The sequence below is a fragment of the Talpa europaea genome (genome assembly GCF_964194135.1).
Source record: "Talpa europaea genome assembly, chromosome: 3".
Taxonomy (NCBI): Eukaryota; Metazoa; Chordata; class Mammalia; order Eulipotyphla; family Talpidae; genus Talpa; species Talpa europaea.
The window spans coordinates 133751911-133774082 of record NC_140069.1 but is presented as its reverse complement, the minus strand read 5'-3'; the positions used below and the strand labels follow the sequence as shown (position 1 = coordinate 133774082).

At 45.6% G+C, this 22172-nt stretch overlaps 1 protein-coding gene across 1 annotated transcript; it reads right to left on the bottom strand.

The window, feature by feature from the left end:
• Positions 1–8395: 8395 nt before the first annotated feature.
• On the bottom strand, positions 8396–21947 carry GARIN1B (golgi associated RAB2 interactor 1B; the record flags this gene model as incomplete). The annotated part of the gene is made up of 7 exons (XM_084230638.1): positions 8396–8442; positions 11029–11196; positions 13958–13995; positions 16894–17015; positions 18827–19079; positions 20452–20636; positions 21699–21947. The coding sequence occupies 7 exons, from the start codon at positions 21945–21947 to the stop codon at positions 8396–8398; spliced, it is 1062 nt and encodes a 353-aa protein (XP_084086764.1).
• Between the last annotated feature and the right edge of the window lie 225 nt (positions 21948–22172).

The window sequence follows — 22172 nt, the reverse complement described above, 5'->3', positions numbered from 1 at the left end:
GCTTTTCTACCACAAATTGGTAGGTTTGCCTAAAAGGGTCAACAAGGACCACCTGATGGACAAAGTAGTGGTCTTACCTTCATCTTTCTACAGCGGGAAATAAAGTCACACTTTAACTTAAAATATTAATACACACATACATATCATAGATCTTTGTGCACATAATTTACCAACTTCTGGCTATTAGGGACTCTAACAAAAGACCTTTTATTTTATGAAAACAGACACAAAAACAAGGCTGTACTAGATATATCTAAGTCCACATACATATAAAAATTTTCAAGTTGAAAAGAATGTTATTCCCCTCAAGACAAAGGATAGTCTGTGTGGAAAGATATGAGAAGAAAAAGCATGAAACAACTTTTCACACAAGGCATTTGAAGAACATTAGTGCAATTATATTTGAAGCAGCTTTCTCTTTTCAGCCAGTCTGAAACCAAAGGATAGAAAGCTGGCGATCCCTCTCTCCTTTCCCCATCGTCACAGTTACACATCAGTAGACAACCAAATACTAGGAAAATATGACATACACAATAAAGGACCTGGTTGTATGGACTCTTACCATGTGATTTGGAAGATAAATCAATGGCTGTGAAATATCCATCTCCCCATTACCTACTTCTCAAATGAACTGTAACTGTTCACCCTAAAATTCTGCCCTTCCTCCGCCAAGGTAACATCTAATATTTTCTTTAAAAAATATAGACTTGCACGTCCAGTACAATAGGCATTAGCCACATGTGGTCACTATGTACTTGAAATGTGGCTAATGTAGTTAAGATGTGGTATGAGTGTTAGAATAGTATTTTGTATGTATTGGATTAAATAAGTTATTGGAAATTAATCTCACCTGTTTTAAATTTCCACTTGAAAATTTAAAATTACATATGTGGTTTGTATTATATTTCTACTGGATGGCACCATTATAGATAAGCTAAAGAGCTAAAACAGAATATGAAGTAATCATCATCCCTTTGCACATTATTACCAATAATGATCTCCTGCAAAGTTAATTTCATGAACTATTTCAGTAATTTATAAGGGGGAAAAAATGGCATAAGCTTGAATTTCTTTCAAGGAACAATGATGAGTCTTAAAAATTAGTTTATTTATCTAATAAAAATTTCCATGAAAGGTATAAATTATATCTCCTCATCTCCCCTCCCCCCACTCCATTTTTTGTAAAAGTCCATTGGTTACAGAATACTTAGAGTAAATTGCTTTGGGAAATTTATATATGCAGATTAAATGAAACTACTCAAGAACATTAATAGTGAGCGATCCCAGTTGTTCTGGTTGACCAAACACCCATTGCTCAATGTTATCAAGTGGGGAAATGGGTGTGGTGGTAAAATTCCAGTTCTCTGAGTTGGATATTACGGGGGCGTGGGGGGGGTCTCTATAATGCAGCAAAAGCAAGATCTCACTGCTTAAGTGTCTACCTCAACTGGTATTGGGGGAGTAGACTGATAGCAATTTAATAATACTAAGGCCCATGTTATGAAATCTAGAAATTGAAGGTACCTGGTTGGTTATCTACTTGACATTCTTCACTAATAAATTTTAACACAAATACCATCACTGGACTGCAGATTCAAAAAAGTAGTAACGCCATCCTTCATTTGATGAAGGTTATGGCAATGACAAACTATTCAATTTCCTAGTGGCTGAACAAATTTAATTAATACATTCTAATTAGATTATTTGTGTGACTGGGGGGCATACATCTCTAAGATTGTTGAGTATATAAAAGTGCAGAATTTGGCTGTAGAAGAGAAGCTTTCAGAATGACTGAAAATCAGGCTTCATCAGTTCCATAATCAAGAAAACAAACTAAATTTTTCTGGCTACAGAGTGAAAATTTTTCTTTAAGAAAAAATTTCTAGGAGAAAGTTTCCTTTTGGCTGATGATATTTTATACATGATTAATTGCCATAGGAATGTTATGCAAAATGTATGGAAAAGAATTTGATTTGGTTGCAATTTTGCTGTGCATATGTAAATTGTATGCAGTCTTTGAGATTTTGGTAGTTATTTTTAGCTCAACTTTCCTCAGTGCCAAGTATCTACAATTTAAAAGGCCCAGATGAAAAGATCTCCTAAGATCACTGCAGCTGGAAGTGATCTGTGCCTATTCTGCTAAACTTTTACAAAACTTGTTCATACCACTTCATAATAATAACCATAGACTACTAAGCTGTCGTCATAGCTTCCCTATATACTCTACACTTTTGGGAAGCAAAGATCTGTTAGTATAAACTAATATCCTTACCCAGTTCCTAATTCGTGCTTGCACATTTTATATACCAATACAACTTAATGGATTAGTTGGATGTATTTGGCAGCAGTGTAGTTCCTGCCTGTCCAAGTTCCCCAACAGCCACCCCCCCCCATAACCATTTTCAATGGCTTTCCAACATTGAAAGTCACCTAGTCACCTCTGGCTTTCCAACACTCCTTGCACATCCATGTTATCGAAAAGTCTAAGCTAATAGAATGTAATGATGTCCTAAACTGGTGCAAAGATACCAAGTGCCATCAATAAGTATCTCGAGGGCCTCCCTGGTGGTGTAGTGAGTTGAGCGCAGCGCCGTGAAGCTGTCTGCAGACTCTGCAGCGCCGGTTTGATTCCCGGCCTGCCAGGGAGAAACCCACATGGCGTGGTGAACCTCTCCTGTCTCGCCCGCTGCTCCCCTCAGCAGTGTACTTCGGTCAATCTGCCTGTTCTGCTCCCCACTGTGTCTGGTGAATCCTCTCACCCTCCCGTACCTCTGGCCTGTACCCCAGCTATTGTATAAATAAAAAAAAAATCTACAAAAAATTAAAAAAAAAATCTCTTGACACACTGCTGATAAATGGAAGCAAATTGATTATATTGAAAGTGATGGCAAGTTGGCTTCAGAGCTATAACTGAGTACCACCCACTCAGACAAAACCAGATCATTTTCATCAGCTCATGGTTTCAGCTGTGATTCTCAACAGAATTCTATTGGAAACTCTTGAATCACATGATTAGGCCTAGGCAAACTCATCCTCTGTACACACAAATACACCTGACAGGTCATCTCTGGACCCTCTTTTGTACTATACTACATAAATTCTTCAGTGATGAAATAGCTTGGGACTTAACTAAATCTACTGAATGAAGTCAAACATGCATTTATCTTGTGTCAAGTTCCATTGCATGGCAAGGAGTAATATCTCAGAGACTCCAAGATTTGCTACATCCAGGCTACAAAAACAAGAAGCGACCTTATTTCCAATTCATTAACGTTGACTAATTTGTGGTTCACGCCAGAAAGTGACTGCAATTAATTCTCAGACACTCTTCTAAGCTTTTATACATGTAGGAATTTAGATCAAAGGCCCTAACGTTTTCACAGGGAGTTTCTGCCTTGATGCAGAAAGTTTTCGAGACTGCAAGCCACACTACGATGCTCTAAAACGGGACAGCTGTAGGGAATTAAGTTTATTCCTCAACACAGCATGTCAAAAATCAGAACTAGGGTTGGGACTGGAAGCAACAAAAAGTAAAAAACAAAACAAAACAAAAAAAAAACAAAAACAAAAACCAAAAAACACCGTTTTCTAAAAACGATTTAAAAAATGTATTTCCGATCGCACTAAAGTCTGTAGCTAAACCCTGGGCTTTTCATTACAGCGATGCAGGGTTTTTAAAAACCCACAGAGCCTTCATGCTTTCTTCCCTCGCCTGCTTCTACACCCTCCAAGCCAGCGAACACGACTTTGTCGGCAGGATCCACCCAGCTCTGAGAATATGGCCTTGGGGCGGGGTTGGCAGACCCAAGCCGGCCAGTGAATGGGAGGCGGCGGGAGCTGTTACTATAAAGCCACCGGCTGCTCTCCGACCTTCAGGAGGCAAACAAGGGTGACCCTCTCGTCGGAGGGACTCGGGACACGGCAGGTGGCGGGGCCCAGGGGCGGAGGACGTGGCAAGCCAGGTACCAAACAGTACGTACCCCCAGGGAGGCAAAGCCGGGGGCCGGAGCCCCCGGGACCAGGCCGGGCCCGAAGCGCGCGAGCCGGCGAGCGGCGGCCTCCGGCACAGGCTGCGCGCGGAGGGCGCGGGGGTCGCGGGGGTCGCGGGCGGGCTCAGGCCCCATTCCCCGCGCTGGCAGAAATACGCGCCCGGCAAGGAGGCCCGCGCGGCTCCGGGAGCCAGGCCCCAGCACAAAGAGAAGGAGAAAAGGAGGCGGCCGAGGTGAGGCCGGCGCCCCCCGCACTCACCTTTCCCCGTCGCGCCCTCAGCCCAGGTTCGCCGCGGCCTCAGCTCACCCACCGGCTCCGCTCACGCGCGCAAGCACCACCCAACCGGAAGAGGCTCCGCGCCCCGCCCCTACCGCCTCACCGGCGGCGTTCTGGCCAATCAGCAACAGACCCGCCGCTGACGCAAAGCCTCCCTGGACAGCCATTGGTCCCACAGGCTTGGAGCCGGGATTGGCTGGAAAGCGCCACGTCCCCGCGAGCGCGCCGAGTTGCGTGGGCCGGATTCCCGCCCAAGTCGCGTCCAGGGCCCTGTGGGATGGCGGGTCCCAGCCCCCTACCCCGGCCGGCGTGTGGGCGCGGTCGTCCGGCCGCCACGTTCCGGCTCGCAGCGCTGGGCTTGGCTTTGGGTTACGCAGCTGGGCGTCCTCGCGCCCGCAGGCCTCCAGGCCCGAATTCAGCCCACTCTGTCAGTCGCCAGTTGTTTGAACAATCCCAGCTCCAACTTCTTGGCGCTGCCGCCCTGGTGGGGTCACCTACAGGGAGCTTTTGATTATTTGACTCCCCCCTGTATCTCCCAGCTTCACCTCCCACCACCCCTCCTTACATACCTTGTTCCCTGACCACCATCGTCCCAGAGACCGTTCACATCTCCATGGGCTTTCGCTCCAAGCGCATTTCCCAGATTCTGTTTTGTAAATGTCACTAGAAGTCTGGGTTTATAGAAATCTGGCTCAGTTGTTAGCTCTAGAGCCTTTTCTGACCCCACTAGGCAGCATTTCTCCCATATTTGCTTTCATAGCACTTTGTATCTAAAGTACACTTGGCCAAATTTTGTTATAAAACGCTGCTTATCTCTCCTGTAGACTGTTTCAGGGTAGAGCTCTGCCCTTATTCATCTTTGTAACAACCTTTGCTGTATTAAGTACGTAATGATGTTAAGTGAACTGAATCAGGTCCCCAATTTAAGAGAAACATAGGAAATTATTCACTTGTTTTCATGCCATGAAATGAAAACATTAAATGAGCTATAAAGTTTACAACACAAATGCAATATAAACCCAATGCTGGGTTCTTAGCATATATGCCTCTATACTTAGCATATATGCCTCTATAATTTCCAGTGGACATAGTAGTATGCTCATGAAAATGAAAGACAAAACAAGTTAACTTTTAAGTGCCAAGATGAGAGGCTGACAACTAATGTTTCTGGAATTCAGACAGAGTGACAGTAATCCTGGGTGGTGGTCATAGAGGCATTTGCAAGAAGGTGTGACTCAGGCTGAACTAACGAAGCTGACTTGAGCAAGAGGAATAACTGGAACATAGAGCAAGAGGACAGAGTGGGAGGTAAATTCCAGACCAGATAGGGAAGAAGGGAGTTTAAAAAAGCACAGGGGGCTTGAAGGAAAATTTAGATATTGTTTCCTCTAAGTGCTGGATGGTCTTCACCTGAGGAACTTCACCTGAGGAACCTGTGAATTGTGGGGCTTATGAAGGGTTGTAGGCTTAACCTTAAATGGAATGAGTTGAAAATGGTTCTTTCCAGGGTTGATTCTAGAACAGGCTGCCTTAGGAATTTGAAAAATGGTTTTAAAATGCCTTATTGATGTTAGGCTCAATAGGAAGCCATGGAGTAGGATACTAAATATTGGTGAACCCAGAATGAATGGGACATGGTCGCTGCCCTCAGGAAACTGCAGCCTAACAGGAGAGGGAGAGGAGGCCGCATAAAGTTAGTGGGACTCTGCCAGAGATGTGGCCTTCAACCCTCACAGTCTTGATGAATCAGGGCTTGGACTAGGCCAAGCAAGGAAAATGGAAGTGAATGCTTATTTGCAAGGTATATTTTTTTAAGTGGAAATAAGTTCTGGACTTAGTGACTGCTTGGGTGAAATAAAGAACACACAAATTTTTACATTTTTAATTATAGGAAACTGGGAGAATGAGTTAGATGAGTTGAAGATGAGGAAAGTGATGAGTTCAAGACATGGTAAATGTAGGTGATGGTAGATCATCTAAAAAGAGCCAATAGCTGGAGGAGATAATTAGAAGGATCATTGGCCAGGAGGGAGATGATGGAGCCATGAGAATAAATTAAGCTTTTTGAGCAGAGAAAAACACACCGGGCCTCGTGGGAGCCTCAGAATCAAAAGATAAGCGGAGAAGGAAGAACTTGAAGGGTGACATACAAGAAGTGTCACCTCAGCTGCACCTGAGGTCCATCTAGCCCTGGCTACTGTCTCTGAGAGAAGCACTTGAAGGACTCTGTGAAAGGGATGATGGTGCCCACATCAAAAAACAGGTGTTTTGGGGCCTCCTATGTGGCACAAGGTGTTCAGCACAGCACTGTGAGGCTGTCCACAGCCTCTGCAGTATGGGTTTGATACCCGGCCGGCCAGGTTGCTACCCACATGGTACAGCCATCAGTCTGCCTGTTTTGCTCCCCACTCTGTCTCTGGTGAATCCTCTCAACCCCCCTCCTGCACCTCTGGCTTGTACCGGGGTTCTTGTAGGCATAAATAAATAAATCTTAAAAAAAAAAAAAACCCAGGTGTTCTTTACACATCTCCAAGCATCCCAACTCTGTTCCTGTGGTTCTACTAAACATTCATTCCACAAATTAATTCTTGTCTCCTGTGTGCCAGACACTGTTCTAGGTACCAGAGATACAGCAGTAAACAAAATGGACCAAACACTCTCTCGGTGGTGGTGCTTACTTTCTGGTAAGCAACAAACAAACAAGATACAGAGCCAAAATACATAGAATAAGAGATGGTGATGGGGGCTAAGGAATAAAAGAAGACAGGAAAGGAGATCAGAGGAGGTTTGGTCTCTCAGGCGTGGTATTGCAATCTTAAAAAGGGTAGCCAGGGAAGGCTCTTAAAGAGGACATGAGTGAACCTCTGAAGGTGGTGAGGAACATTCCAGGAAAATGGAACAGTATGGACAAAGGTCCTGAACTGAAGTGTGCTTGGGGAGTGGCAGGAAGCCAATGTGGCTGGAGTTCAGTAACTGAGAGGTCAGGGAGGTAGTGGTAGGGATGGTGGCAAGGGCCAAGGACACCCCCTATGGCCTTTGGGCCACTGCAAGGACATTAACTTTTATGATGAGTGAGGAAGTGTGGAAGAGATTGACTAACATTTACCAAACTGTTTCTTCTCATCCTGTGAACACAACTGGATGGGATTTCCCAGCCTCCCTTGCAGTGTGGCCATATGTGTAAGCCTCAGCTGAAGCAAGAGGGGCAGAAATGATGCCCTCTACTTTCAGGACTGGCCATACAAACCCATGTCATTCTCCAAGTTTCTCCTCCTTCTGTGGAAACCCTAGAAACCAGGTAGAGGCATAAGATGGAAGGTTTATCTACAACAGAACTAGCATTGCCCTGCCTAGTGGGAAGCTTGGAGCTCACCTGCTACTATGTTTCAGTGATGGGAAGCTGGGTCATCAGGAAGCAGCAGGGGTTGGAGGAGAGAGATGGTGTAAAGCAGCTACTCAGTAGAGAGAACAAAGGAGGGGAACATAGTATGACCAGCAGCCAACACGAGGGACACTCTGGGGGCTTGTGATCATGACTATGAGGTGAGACTGCTTAGCATGTCTTAGTTTTCTCCCGGCAAGCTTCATGGCATGGTGCAGGCAGAACTGCAGCTAGCTGAGTGAATAGGATGAAATGGAAGAGACACAAAGGTGTGAGAGGTGCATGTGAGAGTGAGAATGTTACAGAATCCAGTGTGGAGGAGAGAAATGAGGATGGAGAAGAGGGAGAGTGAAAACCCAGATGGAGCGAGAGAGGTAGAATTGGTGACATTATGGATTAGTGGGCAAAAGGGAAAAGATAGGTGGTAGAGCTGGAGAGTGGGCAGAACGGGATAGGTGCAAGGTGTTTTTTTTTTTTTAAGAATTATTCCTTTATTGTTTTTTTAATTATTTATTTATGCATACAAAAGCTGGGGTACAAACCAGAGATGCAGGGAGGTGAGAGGATCCACCAGAGACAGAGTGGGGAGCAGAACAGGCAGACTGACTGAAATACACTGCTGAGGGGAGCAGCGGGTGAGATAGGAGAGGTCTGCCGCGCCATATAGGTCAGCTCCCTGGTGGGGATTGAATTCAGGCCGCTTTGTGGCTGGAGGGCCTTGCTGGTGGTACTGCTGAGACTTAACCCCTAGGCTACCAGGAATGGCCGGTAAGCACAGTTATTGATGACAAACTCTAGAGTAAAACCAACAGGGTCACTGACTGAGGATGGAAGATGGGATATTGGCCAGTAGCAGTTCAAGGACTGGCACCAGGGTGTGGGAGGGACAGTCTATGTGGACAGCAAAAGCACCAAGAATTAGAGCATCACTTCTATGTGGTGATCCAGGAGCTTACTTTTCAGTTCCCCAACCATTTCAGTCTGAAAAACCAAGTCAGTGAAGAAAAAGACCCTCTTAGGCTATCTTCAGTCAGAGCAAGACATCCAGAAACTCCAGCTGGGAGGTGGGGTCACTTCTCTGAAACACCTAGTCTGGTTTTTTTGTTTTTTGTTTTTTAATATTTAAAGAGCAGGCTTATTAGGGAAAGGAAAAGGGACAGGTTTGCTGAGAGAGGCCTGCATGGTTGCTGGCAGGCGGCCTCCACTGAGGGAGGCCAGTGAAGAGAAGCTCCGGCATGGTACAGGTCACAGGCAGTCAGGAAGCTGCTGCCCTATGGAGGGAGAGAGTTGGTGAAAGGAAGCACCTGCATAGTCACAGGTGGGCAGACAGAATGCTGCCCCTTGTCTGGTTTTTATTCAATGTGATTTCATGTGCATTTTATAGAGGCCAGTCCATGCTTTGACAGACACTCTTTAGTGACTCTCTGGTTTTACCTAAACTTTGAACGTGACTTATGGGCCTCCCCGGTGGCGCAGCGGTTGAGCGCTGGGTTGCAAAGCTGCCTGCAGCCTCTGCAGCTCCAGTTCGATCCCCAGCCACTGGTGAGGGTCCCACATGGCGCGCAGACCTCTCCTGCTGCCCGCTGCTCCCCTCAGCAGTGTACTTCAGTCTGCCTGTTCTGTTCCCCGCTCTGGCTTTGGTGAATTCTCTCGCCCTCCCGCACTTCTGACTGTATCCAGTGCTTGTATAAATAAATAAATAAATCTTTAAAAAAAAAAAAAAAGGAAACCTCTCACTTATACCAATGCTGAAAGTCTGTCTCTTTTCTCTTTAGAATCACTAGCTTAATAAAGCACTAACAAGGTACCTCAAGGGAGTTGTCTTATGCAAAAGAAATGCAATTGCTATTTGCAGGGGTGAGATATTCACCAACATGGGAAGTTTGACTGCACAAGAGAAATCCCCCTACCTCACACACTCTGCCTTACTCCTTTCTGGGGGAACCTTTCCACAGCTACAGACCCAAACCTCCGTGTGGACATCAGGCGTGGCCTGGCAAGTTCAAGGTAGGGGTCTGGCTCAAGAAGAAGGTATGAGCCTGAATCAGAAAAGAGGGATTAACAAGAAATACTGGCAAAAAGGGAAATTTAAGGAGGGACTCCTGACTGGAATTCATTTCTGGCCCCTCACACTTGTGAGAGTGGTTCGAGCAGAGAAAATAACACATTCCTTGTTTGGTATATGGCCTTACTTTCAAGTTTTAAATTAGATAAATAGAAGCTTGGTGAGACATCTGTCAGCGGTGGATTTCTTCTTTTCTCTTCAGTGTGTCTCCCAAGTCTCTTCTGTTTCCATCTGTTTCTACTTCTCTGTCTCTCCTCTCTGACTTCCTCCCTCCACCTTGCTCTTCCACCTCTCCTCTGGCGCTGCTTTCCTTTCTTTTCTCTTGGTTCTGGCTGCTCTGTGAGCATGTCTTCTCGTGCCCATCCTGGAGATGGAACGGAGGTGAGGAGTAGTGATGTGAGGTGGGCAGGACGTGCAGAGACGTGCTGGAATAATGTTTTTCATCTGGGAGCCATAGGCCCAAATGGTTCTCCAAGGACAGGCTATGCTACCAGTGTGAGATGATTCTAGTTTTTCCTTAGCTGCAGCTTTCTCCTCCCCTTCACCCAGATAGTCACCCTCAGAACGCTGAATGCTGCTGGGTGGTCTAGGTGAGGGCTGCGCAGGTCTCCCCAGTGTGAAAGGGTGGCTCAGATAGAATTTCCTGTCAGTGTAGGAGAGAAAAATCTTCAATAGGATAGAAATTGTTTGCAGAGTCTTGGGTGGGTACATAAATATGTTAATCTAAAAGACTGTCAGCTTTAATAACAGCTGTCTTATAAGCGTTAGTAGTTTATTAACATTTTCCTTTAGAGACCATCTCTCTCTGGCTAGGAGACACTGAACACAGGTTTGTTCAGTGACTAAATGGATGGATGGATGATGGGGCAGGGAGGAGAAGGGCTGGGCCCCAGGGAAGTTTGACCCCAAGTTTAAGAAGGAGCCTAGCTCCTTCTCACTCTCTGCAACAGAAAATTGGGACTCCCCAAGGCCTCTGGAAAGGAAAAGGGAGCTGGCTCCCCACGGTCTCAAGGGAAGAGCACTGGCCACCCCTCCGGACACCCTCCAGCAGAGAGAAGTGTCATTCTAGATCCAGTCCCTTCAGAGCCACTCATGGGAACTCCTGGGGGAGCTCCAGGGGCTCTGTAGTTGCTGCACTTAGGGTTTCACTCAGTTCACTGGAGTCCCCAAAGAAGAGGGCGGGGGGGGGGCGGGGAGGGGGATGAGGTTGAAAGGACTGTGGCTGCCCCACCTCCTATTCCCACCTAAGACCTAAACCCAGGCCTGAGGTCAAACTCCAAGGGTATCCCACGAAGGTGTAATCCCATCACTGTACCTATGAGTGGGGCCATCTGTGGCCCTGTGGAGGCTGCCAGAGTGCTGAGGAGGGAGAGGGGCTGTGGCCCAGAGGGGTTCTCTCTTTCCCACTCTCCATATGTGAACGAATCCCTCCAACTGAGGTCACTGGTGCAAGGTATGCAGTCTTCACGGGGAGTGACTTTCACTTGGCCTAAAAGGGAATGCATTTGTTTGTACTTTCACTCATAGAGCATGCTCACAGATGATGCCCAGCATTTATGGGGTGCTTATGATGTGCCAGGCACTGTTCCAAACAAGTACATGCCTTAATGCTCTTATAATCCTCACCACAACCCAGAGAGGTCAGTGCTGCCATCGTCCCCTCTTTATGAATGAGAAATTGGAGGCCCAGTGAGGTTAAGCAACTTCCCCATGGTCACATAATGAGGAGACAGAGCCAGAATTCAAAGCCAGGTAGCCTGGCAACACAGCCTGGGTTTTTACCACTACATCATGGGAACAAGGCAGTGCCAGTAAGAGGAGGGAAGGATTGTGGCTTGGAGAGGTTAGCTGAGTGAATTTACCTAGGAGATTCAGCTAGCTGAACTGGCAATGGCCTTGAACCCACATGGCCTTAAACCAGAGCCTGTTCTTGGTCCACTTCTGTTACTCAAAATGTGGTTTTCAGCCCAGAAGCCTTGGCATCACCTGGGAGCATGTTAGAAATGCAGTTTCAGGCCCAACCAGACCCTGTGAATCAAAGGCAGTATTTTAACAAGATTCCCAGGGGACTGCCTGCACATTAAAGTCTGGGGAACACTGAATGGGCCCCACCACCTGCCGACAGGGAGTCAGAGGCTCAGCCACACAGATAAGCTTTGGATCACTGACTTTTTTAAATGTACTCTCCTTTTTAACCCAAAAGCTCCCAGAGGCTGGAGAGGGACTATCCTTCCAAATGGAAAGAGGAGTTTCTCCAATTCTAAGAAAATAGAAGCATCTGGAGGACACCCCAGGTTGATGAGTTGAAATCAGTCTAAGGACATCATGGGAGTGTGGTTCCCTTGACCCCTGATACCCCTCGACTGAACTTTTAGCTGTTTTCTCAAGTTCCAGAAATAAATTTGAAATATTCTCTACTTCCTTTTGCCTCAACCCTAACCTTGTGGGATATGTATGTGTGTGTTGTGTGTTTTTGAATGTATGTGTAAAAACAGAAATGAGTCCCTATTGTTTAATCAGTCACATTAAATTAAAGCACATAATGAGAAAGCATTCACATACATGGAGAAAATACTATCCGGCATCAGAACCATCCACCATTTAGAACACCATTTAGGCTGTGAACTGGCAGCCTCCATGCTGTGGTTGGTGTGCAGATATGTTTTATCCACTAAGTGTTGGCCTATACAGTGCTTTAATTTTTTTTTTATGGGGTGTGTCATATAAAAGTCCAGATCTTTGGTTTCTCTTTAAAAATCAGAGAATATGTCATCAACAGGCCCATGTTCCAGTGTGGCAACAATTAATTGAAACTGTCACTGTTTTGTTGCCACTATCTCCACCACTCCCTCTTGTCTCCCTGTGCTGAGAACAAGTGTCAGCTCAACTATTGTTTCACTTATAATAAAGCTGAGAGAAAAGCTAATCATTTCTTATATCTAAGTCATCTATACTCTTTACCCATTTTCACCACCTGCAGACATTTGAGTTTGTAATCCCTGGTATGGGTGAAATTGGCAGAGCTTCCTGAGAGCTGTACATGAGCTAAATGTCTAACATAACATAATATTCTGGCTGCCTTCTGAGCCAATTTGGAGGACTAATTTATCAGTGGTATGGTGCCCAGATATTTATTGAGCTCCCAGGGTGTTCCCAGTCCTGTGTTTGCTGCTGTGGATAATTCAGAAGCATTGGAAAAAAAAAAATTAATGTTGGCTGAAGAAACAAGACTTAAGCCTACAAAACAATTAGAGAATAATGTGAGAGAGGTTGTGGCCAAGAAAAGATTTGTCTGGGCAGGAAGGTGTTGTGAAGTGTATCTGGAAGGGTAGGCAGGATTTAAAGTCAAGGATGGGGGGAAGGGAAGGGAGGGGGTGAATGAGGCATGTGCCCCTTAGCAAGGGTTGGCTGGAGCAGGTTTGGACTGGAGAAGATGAGGAGGAGAGGGCTCCTCTTTGAGGAGACAATGATCAGATATGGTGGGTAAGATGGGGGTGCTTGTGAGCATCATGCAGTCAAACTGAGTGCATTTGGGGTCCCCTAGAATCTGCAAAAAAGAAACTGGCTGTTGTTTCCAGAATATTCCATGTTCTTACACACAGACTGTCTCCTCCTAGAATGCCTGGCATCATCTGCAATGGCCAGCCCACCTGTACTCATCTGCTGGGACTCAGATTCCACCCCAGGTCTTCAGGGACAACTTCCTGGCAGGAGTGAGGGACCCCTCTTTGTATTCCTACGGCACCTCTGGCATGAGCTTTGAATGCTGCCTGGAAGGAGAGGTTTTATCATTTGGGCATGTACCCATCTGACTACTAATCCCTTGAAAGGGGGTGCTGTTTCATCAGTGTGACTCCTAAGTCTATAGCAGTTTGGCACCCACCAAGTGCTCGATGTACGTTTTTGAATGAATGAATGAATGAATGAATGAGAAGATTACTGCAGTGGTCCAGGCTTGAGGTGCTTAAGGACCTGGGCCAGGATAGGATCTATGGAGTAGAAATGAAGTGAAGACTATAAGAGGCATTTCAAAGAATGAAATTAGCAGCAAATTTCAACTTGGTACCAAATGGACTATGGTGGCCAAATAGTCCAGAGAACCTTAAACTAAGGTGTGGGAGGATGGTGGTGACTCTGGCAGCACTGGAATGCCAGGATCAGGAGCCGAAGCAGATCCCATTTCCTCTGCTAATCGGCAGAACAGACAGTTCCCTGACACACCCGGGCCCTGTGCCCTCCTTTACCTGAGCTGTCCTTTTTGATCTCTGTCTTTTTGCTGCTCCTGGAACTCCAGCCATTTCAGGATCAAGGGAATGAAGGTCAAAAGGAAAAGAATAGAGCATGAAACTCTCATTGCAAATCTTGTTTCTAGTTATTTTTTTCACGATGCAAAAACTTCAGGGGCAGATATAAATGTGGAAAGGCCAGCTGTGGTTATATTAGGTGTGTGTGATGCAGATGAAAATACCAGGAGAAAAATAAGGAAGGGGGAGATGGGGTGGGGAGGTGCTGGTGGGGAGCAGAACCCAGGCTGCAATTTTGCTTAGGAGGAGTGGGTGCCACCCCATCTGCTCAGTCCTGTGTGTTGGCCATTTATTTTATTTGCTGTTAAGATGTCTGTTGCTGCCAATGTGCATAAACTGATATAATTGCAACCAGATTGGAACCTGCCTGTATGAAGAGCAAAATCATCACTCAGGGCTCCATTCTGTAGAATTAGAAGAAAACGAAATGGTGGCACAAAGCAATTATTAAGATAACAGTGAAGTACGAATTGATGTCCCCCTCCTTCTCGCAGCCGCCTGATCCCCTTTGAACATGCCAGTCCAGATGAGGTTGCCATAGCTTCCTGGCTGGCTCCTCCACACCTATCCTCCCTCCCTTCAAATCTTCACTGTCACAGCAACAGCCAGCTGCCCTGACCTTTTCAAAATGTAAATTGGATCACATCACTTCCCTATTTAAAATGCTGCTAAGGCTCCCATTACACTCAAAGTCTACATTCCTTCGCCTGCAGCCCAGGCCCTGCCTGGCTGGGCCCCTGCCTGCTTCTCTGTAAATCCTTCCACCACCAACCCCTCTTCTCCCCACTGCCTCCCTTTCCTTTGTGTAAACTCACCAAGCTCCCTCCCCAGGTTGAAGCCTCAGTCTTAGACCTGTTTGTCCCCCAGAACCCACACAGCCAATCTCAACCCTTTATTCTTTATCTGACTATTGTCGATTTCTCCTGCAGGTCTTAGTGTTCTCTGGCTGGAAATATAAAAAGCTGTCTGTGTCAGAGATTACCAATGGGCCCCCAATGTCCCTTCTTTCCTTCCCTTCTGTTCTTAGGGGCAGAACACCTAATTTTATGTTGGAAACACAGCTAGGTGGCATGAAGAGTGCATTTCCTAGCCTCCCTTGCAAGTGGGTGTGGCCCCATGACCGAACTATATCCAATAAATATAAACATAAACTGTCCTTCAAACAATAATAAAAAGAAATAAGTGATTTAACATTTCAAGAAGGACAAAAAGTTGCTTGAAAAGAGTTTGATCTAGGGCCTCCCTGGTGGCCTAGGGGTTAAGTCTCAGCATTATCACCTCTATGAACTGAGTTCGATCCCCTACCAGGGAGGTGGCCCACATGGTGCAGCAGACCTCTCCTGTCTCGCCTGCTGCTCCCCCCAGCAGTGTATTTTAGTAGATTGACTGTTCTGTCCCTCACTCTGTCTCTGGTGAATCCTCTCACCCCCTGCACCTCTGGCCTACACCCCAGTTCTTCTATGTAAAAAAATAAAAAAATAAAAACAACCCAAAACACAACAACAAAATCAATCCCCAGCCCAATCAATCCTCACCCGCTGCTCCCCTCAGGAGCGTATTTTAGTAGATCTGCCTGTTCTGCTCCCTACTATGTGTCTGGTGAATCCTCTCACCACCCCCATACTTCTGACCTACATCCCAGTTCTTCTTCAATCAATCAATCAATAAAAAGATTTTGCTCTATGAAGTCCAACACTCTCCTGCTCAGCTGTGTGATATCTGGCCCAGAAGTGTCTTAATTGCAGTCTCTGTATACTGTAGCGAGATGACCCCACATAAATTCTTTAACGGAGGGCAGTGAACAAGTTTTTCCCTTGCACTAATACTTGCAAACGTTCAAGTTTGGGATAATAATACAAATGAGTCTTTATTGAGAGCAAACTTATAGCTGCCTCTCAGTCTGCTGAGGAATGTGCTAAGTACTCCATGTGTTGGTTCACTGGATCCTGACAATACCTGAGTGAGGTTGGTACTAGCATAATTTCCATTTTACAGATCTGAAAACTGAGGCCCAGAAAAGCTACATGGTGTAAGGGCTCACCGTCAGAGCAGTGCCGTGGACCTGGGTCTGTGTGAGTTTTAACCACCCATGAGAAGACCTCCTTTGAGCAACACTGGCTTTGGGTCCACTGTTACTCAGAAACCTTTCTTTTCACTGTTCTCTCTCTAAACTGTCAGTCCCTGTTGTAACAAACACCTTCTTCTCTCTGACATCTCATTTTTCTCTTCTGGTGACATTTATTAATTTATTTCTGTCCTCCCTTTTCTTTCAAAGTGGGTCACTAGGACCCAGTCCCTATTCTCTGCTCCCTGAGGATGGTGCCATGAGGTCTCAGTGCTCTCAGCTCCTGTTACTCCCCCAACCAGCCTCCAGGTTCAGCCCTAAGTCATCCACACAGATAGGGATGACGAAGATAGGCCTGAACAATGGTGTTTCCAGAACAGACTCTCCATTCAGAAAACAACACAGAAGTAGAAGTCTGGTGAGTTGGTAAATGAACCAATAAGCAGAAAATGTTTCAAATGATGTTTTGATTATTTTTCTGTAGGAGTAGGAACTGAATGAGAAATTTGGCTTTACTTTCCCACCTGTATCACTAGCTTATTCTTATAATGGGAGAATCACTTTCCAGTTTTTTGGGTGTCTTTTTTTTTTTTTTAATAAAATGCCTCCTCCTTTGCTTGCAGTGTAGAGAAAGAGAAAGAAGCAAAGAGAACCATGGAGAAGCTGCCTTGAGTCAAGGAGAGAGACCGAGGGCCAGTATTTTAGGCCCTTGCTGTGCTTATTGAGCAAGGACCTTGGCCCCTGGATTTCATGGCCTGACTGTCTGGGCTGCAGGAAAGGATGTCAGCCTGGCCTGATTTAAATCATGTACCTGAACTGGTCTTGCTGGTGCAAATCGGCAAAAATCTGAGAGAGTGCCTCACTCTCCCCTTTGGCCATGAGCTGCATAAGGCTCTCGCTGGGCTGGGAGACTGGAAGTTTCTTCTGTACTGACTAGTTGGAGAAAAATAAGCAAAACCAGGTGATTAAGGCAGTAAGATTTCTGCATTTTCCTAACACTATGGCCCAGACCTTATAGAGCTGGAATTCAAGCTATTCCATTGGGCTGCCATGCCAGCTGCTCCAGTGGCAGTCAGATACCAAATCTGTTTGTTTATAAACTGAGTATTATTGGCAAACATCCTTTGGTGTCCTGAGGATAACATGCCATTAAATACTGTAGACATCATTTAATAGAAAACCTATTCTTATTAATATATCTTAATATGTTATTGAATAACCTATTAATATGAACTTTAATATGGGTTATGCTGCTTGGTTTTATATTTAGATGTAGAGGGATCAAATATTTATTGCTGAAATTTAATGAACGCTTAAAAAATTGAATTCTCTAAGAAAAATTTTATATTGCATTTTTTTTATACCTGGGTAAAATTGCTTTTTTCCTACTGCCCATGATACCTCAAGGGTGTTCCCATTGTACAGGCTGCTCATACTTATTCATTCACTCATTGAATATTTATTGAATGTCAATATGTGCCAGGCACTGGGAATATAGCAGTGAAGAAGACAGATAAAAATCCTTGCCCTTACTGGTTTTATGTTGTAGCTCAAGTCAGTCTTAACTTTCATCACATTCTAAAGCTTAGGGGGGAAAGACCCAACTGACTTCACTGGTAAAATCTATCAAAAATTTAAAGAAGTAATTGTATCACTTCTTTACCAGCTGAGAAAATAGAGTAGGGAATACTTCTGAAATCATCTAACAAGGCTTTTATTACTGATTTCGTAGTCAGGAGATCACAAAGATATCAAAGAAAACTACGGGCCAAAATCCCTAGTGAACAAAGATGTAAATATCCTTAAACAAAATGCTACCAACCAAATCCAGTTATAGGATTTCAGAGACCATGACAATAGGATTTCTTGCAAGAATACAAGATTGGTTTAACATCTAAAACTCATTCAGTGCAAGTCATTATACTAAGAGAGTAAAGGACAAGTCACAAGGTCATCTCAATAGATGCAGAAAAGCATTTGATAAAGTCCAATACTTATTGGTGATAAAAGCTCATTAAACTATGACTGAAAATGAACTTTCTCAACTTGATAAGCCCTATAGTTAGTTTTGTGAAAATTAATGGAAGACTGAATATACTAAGTGATAGAAGTCAGACACAATAGATTATAGGATTCTATTTACATGAAATGTCTAAGAAAATGAATATATAAGTGACTGAAAACCCATCCATGGTTATCTTGGGCAGGAAATAGGAACAAGAAACAACTTCAAATGGGTACCAGCGGGGGTTTTAGGTGTAATGTTCTAAAACCTCAAGACTCTCTCTTTAAAAGAGAGCAACCCTAAAGATTATGAGACATTTTAAAATGCAGAAGCTGAACCAAAACGTGCATTTTTTAATTTCACAGTATCACAGAGATAGCTGAGAAGATTTAAGGTAAATTAATAAAGCCCCCAAAGATTATTTTAATTTGATTAGGTATTTTCTGAGGGCCTGAAAAACCAAATATGAAAATCTCAATAAAATATTCAAAGAAATCTAACCACAAAAAGACACATTAAAAGACAACAAACAAACAAAACTGCAAAACTCTCTTCATTTACTGTAAGTGTTGCACTGAACAGTCACCTGGGTGAGTCTGTGGTTGTAGCCTACACCTCCATAAAGCTAAACGCAAAGGCTCAAGGAAGGGATCGCCCTCACAAGGTGCGCACATACCAATTCAGCTAAGCGATGTGGCCTGCACTGGCCTTGGCTGGAAGCCCTGTGGTACCCATTTACCTTAGAGTCTTCCAAGGAGTTGCTGCTGTTCTTGGGTACCAGACAGTGAGTGATGAGGATCCTGGGGTCTTTGGTGGTGATGGACAGGCCCTGTTGCAGAATTTGAACCAGTCGGATCCAGAAGTGGAAAACGGTGTCTGGGTGGTCAGGGTGGAGCCTCAGGTAGTAGATCTTCTCCGTGACTGTCCTCAACCGCAGGATGCGCTGAGGGTGGTCGCAGACCTGGAGCTCCACAAACTTCAACGGGAGGATTCTGAAGACCCGAGGGAAGACACACGTTACTACTCTCTTGCTTCTCATCTGACCCCATCTTCTAAACGAGGAGTATCTCCTTCAGGACTAAGGCTTTGGGGCTTAGGAGAGGGTCTGCTTAGCACAGCAGTACTCAAATTGTGCTATCAGATTCACCTGGGAACTTGTTAAAAGTGCAGATACAGGCCTCCCTGGTGGCACAAGGGGTTAAGCATCGCACTATGAAGCAATTCTCAGCCACTGCAGCACAAGTTCAATCCATGGCTGGCCAGGGAGCAACCCACCTGGCACAGCAGACCTCTCCTGTCCCGCCTGCTGCTCCCCTCAGCAGTGTATTTCAGTAGATCTGCCTGTTCTGTTACCCATTCTGTCTCTGGTGAATACTCTTCACCCCCCACATCTCTGGCCTGTGCCCTGGCTCTTGTATGCATAAATAAATCAATCTTTTAAAAAAAGGAAAAATAAAGTGCAGATACTTGCAGACACCCCCCGAACTCAGATTCAGAAGGTCTGGGGTGTGTTCCTGGAATCTGGATTTTAACCTCCACCTACCCTGCCACAATTTTCACTCACATGTTCCCCAGACCCTGCTTTAGAGACAGCCCCCAGGTAAGGTAACTGGGGTCATGGGGACTTGCCTTCCTCGGCCAGAGTTGGTCCCACCATCAGCTTCTCCAGTCATTGACCTCTATGCTTCTGGTACTCTTTCCAAAGGAGCTGAAGTTCAAGGAGCTGGCTTTGGGAGCTAAGACTGGGCTACACTTGCTTATGGGCCCACCCAGAACATAATAGAGAGGTTCACCTCTGAGGCAACATGGATAAATGAAGGGTTTTCCTGGATTTCTGGGAATATCTAGAGATTCTTGGATATCCTACAGATGATTTGAAGAGGTTCAAACATCAAAAAAAGTCTGTTTCATCTCAGGCAAGCATGTTATCACTGTATGTTAAGTGCTGAGTGAGACTTAGTTCCATTCATTAATAGGAAAACTGAGGGGTGACAAGAAACTTAGGACTCAAAGATTATTTGAGTCTAGTTAGTTGGATACCAAAGACTTTCTCAACTGGTGTTTCATCTGCCAAATCCCCTGGCTTTCCTGTACCTCAGTCAAAGGTGGAAAGATTTCCTCAGAATTCAGTGGGGTGGGTGCTGTGAAAAGGAAAGTGAACTTATCCACCTCATGCCTCCATTGGTCCCTCCACTTGATCTCGATGCTTCCAGTGAACAGTCTTGTATTATTAAAGACTAAAAATATTAACGTGCACACCAGTGACAGCTCTTGCTCCCCGCCATGAGTTCAGTCACAAACTAGTCTCTGCTTTAGGTGAACCCATCGCCCCTCCTGTCCTCTGTTGCCCTCCGTGCTGGTTACCTCTTCAGGATGATGATTGGGGCTGTAGGTGGTCTGTTCCATGTCTGGCTCTGCCCTTGGTGCCATTTGACGCTGGCCATGAGGAGGACGTTGGGAAGGGGCAGGCAGGGCACAGAGGAGGTCACCCCGAGGGCAATGGTGTTGGACGCTTTGTAGATGTCTATCCAGTTCCTGCTCTTTTTGACCTGCAAAGCATCCCCAAGGGCATAGTCTCAGTGTTTGACAGAAACAGCAGTATGTTTTAATCAAGAGTTTTTCAACCTCAGCTTTATTCCCACTTTGGGCTGGATAATTCTTTGTTTGGGGGAGGGGCTCACCAGAGCACTGTAGGATATTTTGTAGCCTCTTTACCCCAACTTGTGACAACCCAAAATGTCTCAGACATTTGCCCAATCTCCCCTGGTTTGGGAGAAGCAAAACGGTTGCTTGTAGAGAAAGGCAGTTTTAACCTTTATCGATTAAACAATTAATAGTGTCTATATTACCTAATGTTGGGAGTTCCCCACAGCAACTTTAACCCAGGGGTTTCCTGCAAGATCTCACACATTGCGTTTCTGGGAATCCTCCCCAGACTGCTTCCTGGCTTTTCTTTGAAATGCATGTGCTTTGGCTCTGCTTTGGGGGTCCTATTACCTCTGGTCCTATTACCTGAACTGTAAGGTCCAAGTGCTGCTTATTCTGGGTCCCAAGGCGAGCCCAGGCAGGGCAGCAAAATGCATTGAGTGTCCTTGGAGTAAGGCCTTCGCATCCTCTAAGGGTGTTTGCATGTAACTCTCAGGTCAGCCCAACCCTTGGACAACAGAGGAAACGTCCAGGTCACTGGGATACAAGGGGGCCCCCGATGAGAAAGCTGAGAACTGCATCTGAGCCCCCATTTCTCTGGATAACCAGTTCCATTCAGTATTTCTTGTCCTAACCCCCAAAGGGCATCTCACTTCATTGCCTTGCTTTGTGTCTTCTTTGGGCTGAGAGCCTGGAGGATGGAATAAACTGGAATTCAGATGCTAAGCATCTCCTGACTCCTCTCCTCAGGATGACAACTGTCTGGGACAAAGCCCTGCCTGGGGCTCTGCAGAGCCAAGGAGAGCCAGAGGGAGCCATGCATTGCAGGCCTGCTGAGGTGTGCCTGCCCAGTCCTCACTCCACTCAGGTGCCAGGGACGAGTCTCCTGGCTCTTTCTGGGGAACATGGCTAGAAGAATTAAGGAGTGTCATATTGAGCCACCCAAGAGTAAATTGCTTTCAAACCTGGACAAAGTTGCTTTCAAACACCACTGAGTCAGGAAACAGGTTGAATTCTGGAGAATGAACCATCTGGCAGAGTAGTCCCTCCTCCACACCCAGGCCCACTCCAGGGTTTGGCTCCCCATCCACAGGAAAGAGGCCCCTGAATTCTTCCCAGGCATCCAGGGAAGGGACGATTGGAAAGGACTGTGTGACTTTTACTGTCTTCTTCAATTTCCACCAAGTCTTTCTATGTGGAGCTGATGGCAACATTTCCGCACATGCTCAGGGGCCTGCTGCAGGTTTGTCCTGGGGTCTCGCTCTTCCTTCCTGGCCTTGGGCAGCTGGCCAAGCCTGAGACCACCCATCAGCTCACAATGATGAATGGATGACATCATGAAAACCCAGCAGGCCTGCAGAAAAGGGAAATGCAGAGGAGTAAATCCTTCCTTCTATAATGCTGCTGTGACTTCCTATGCCCCGGCACTCCCTGGCCCT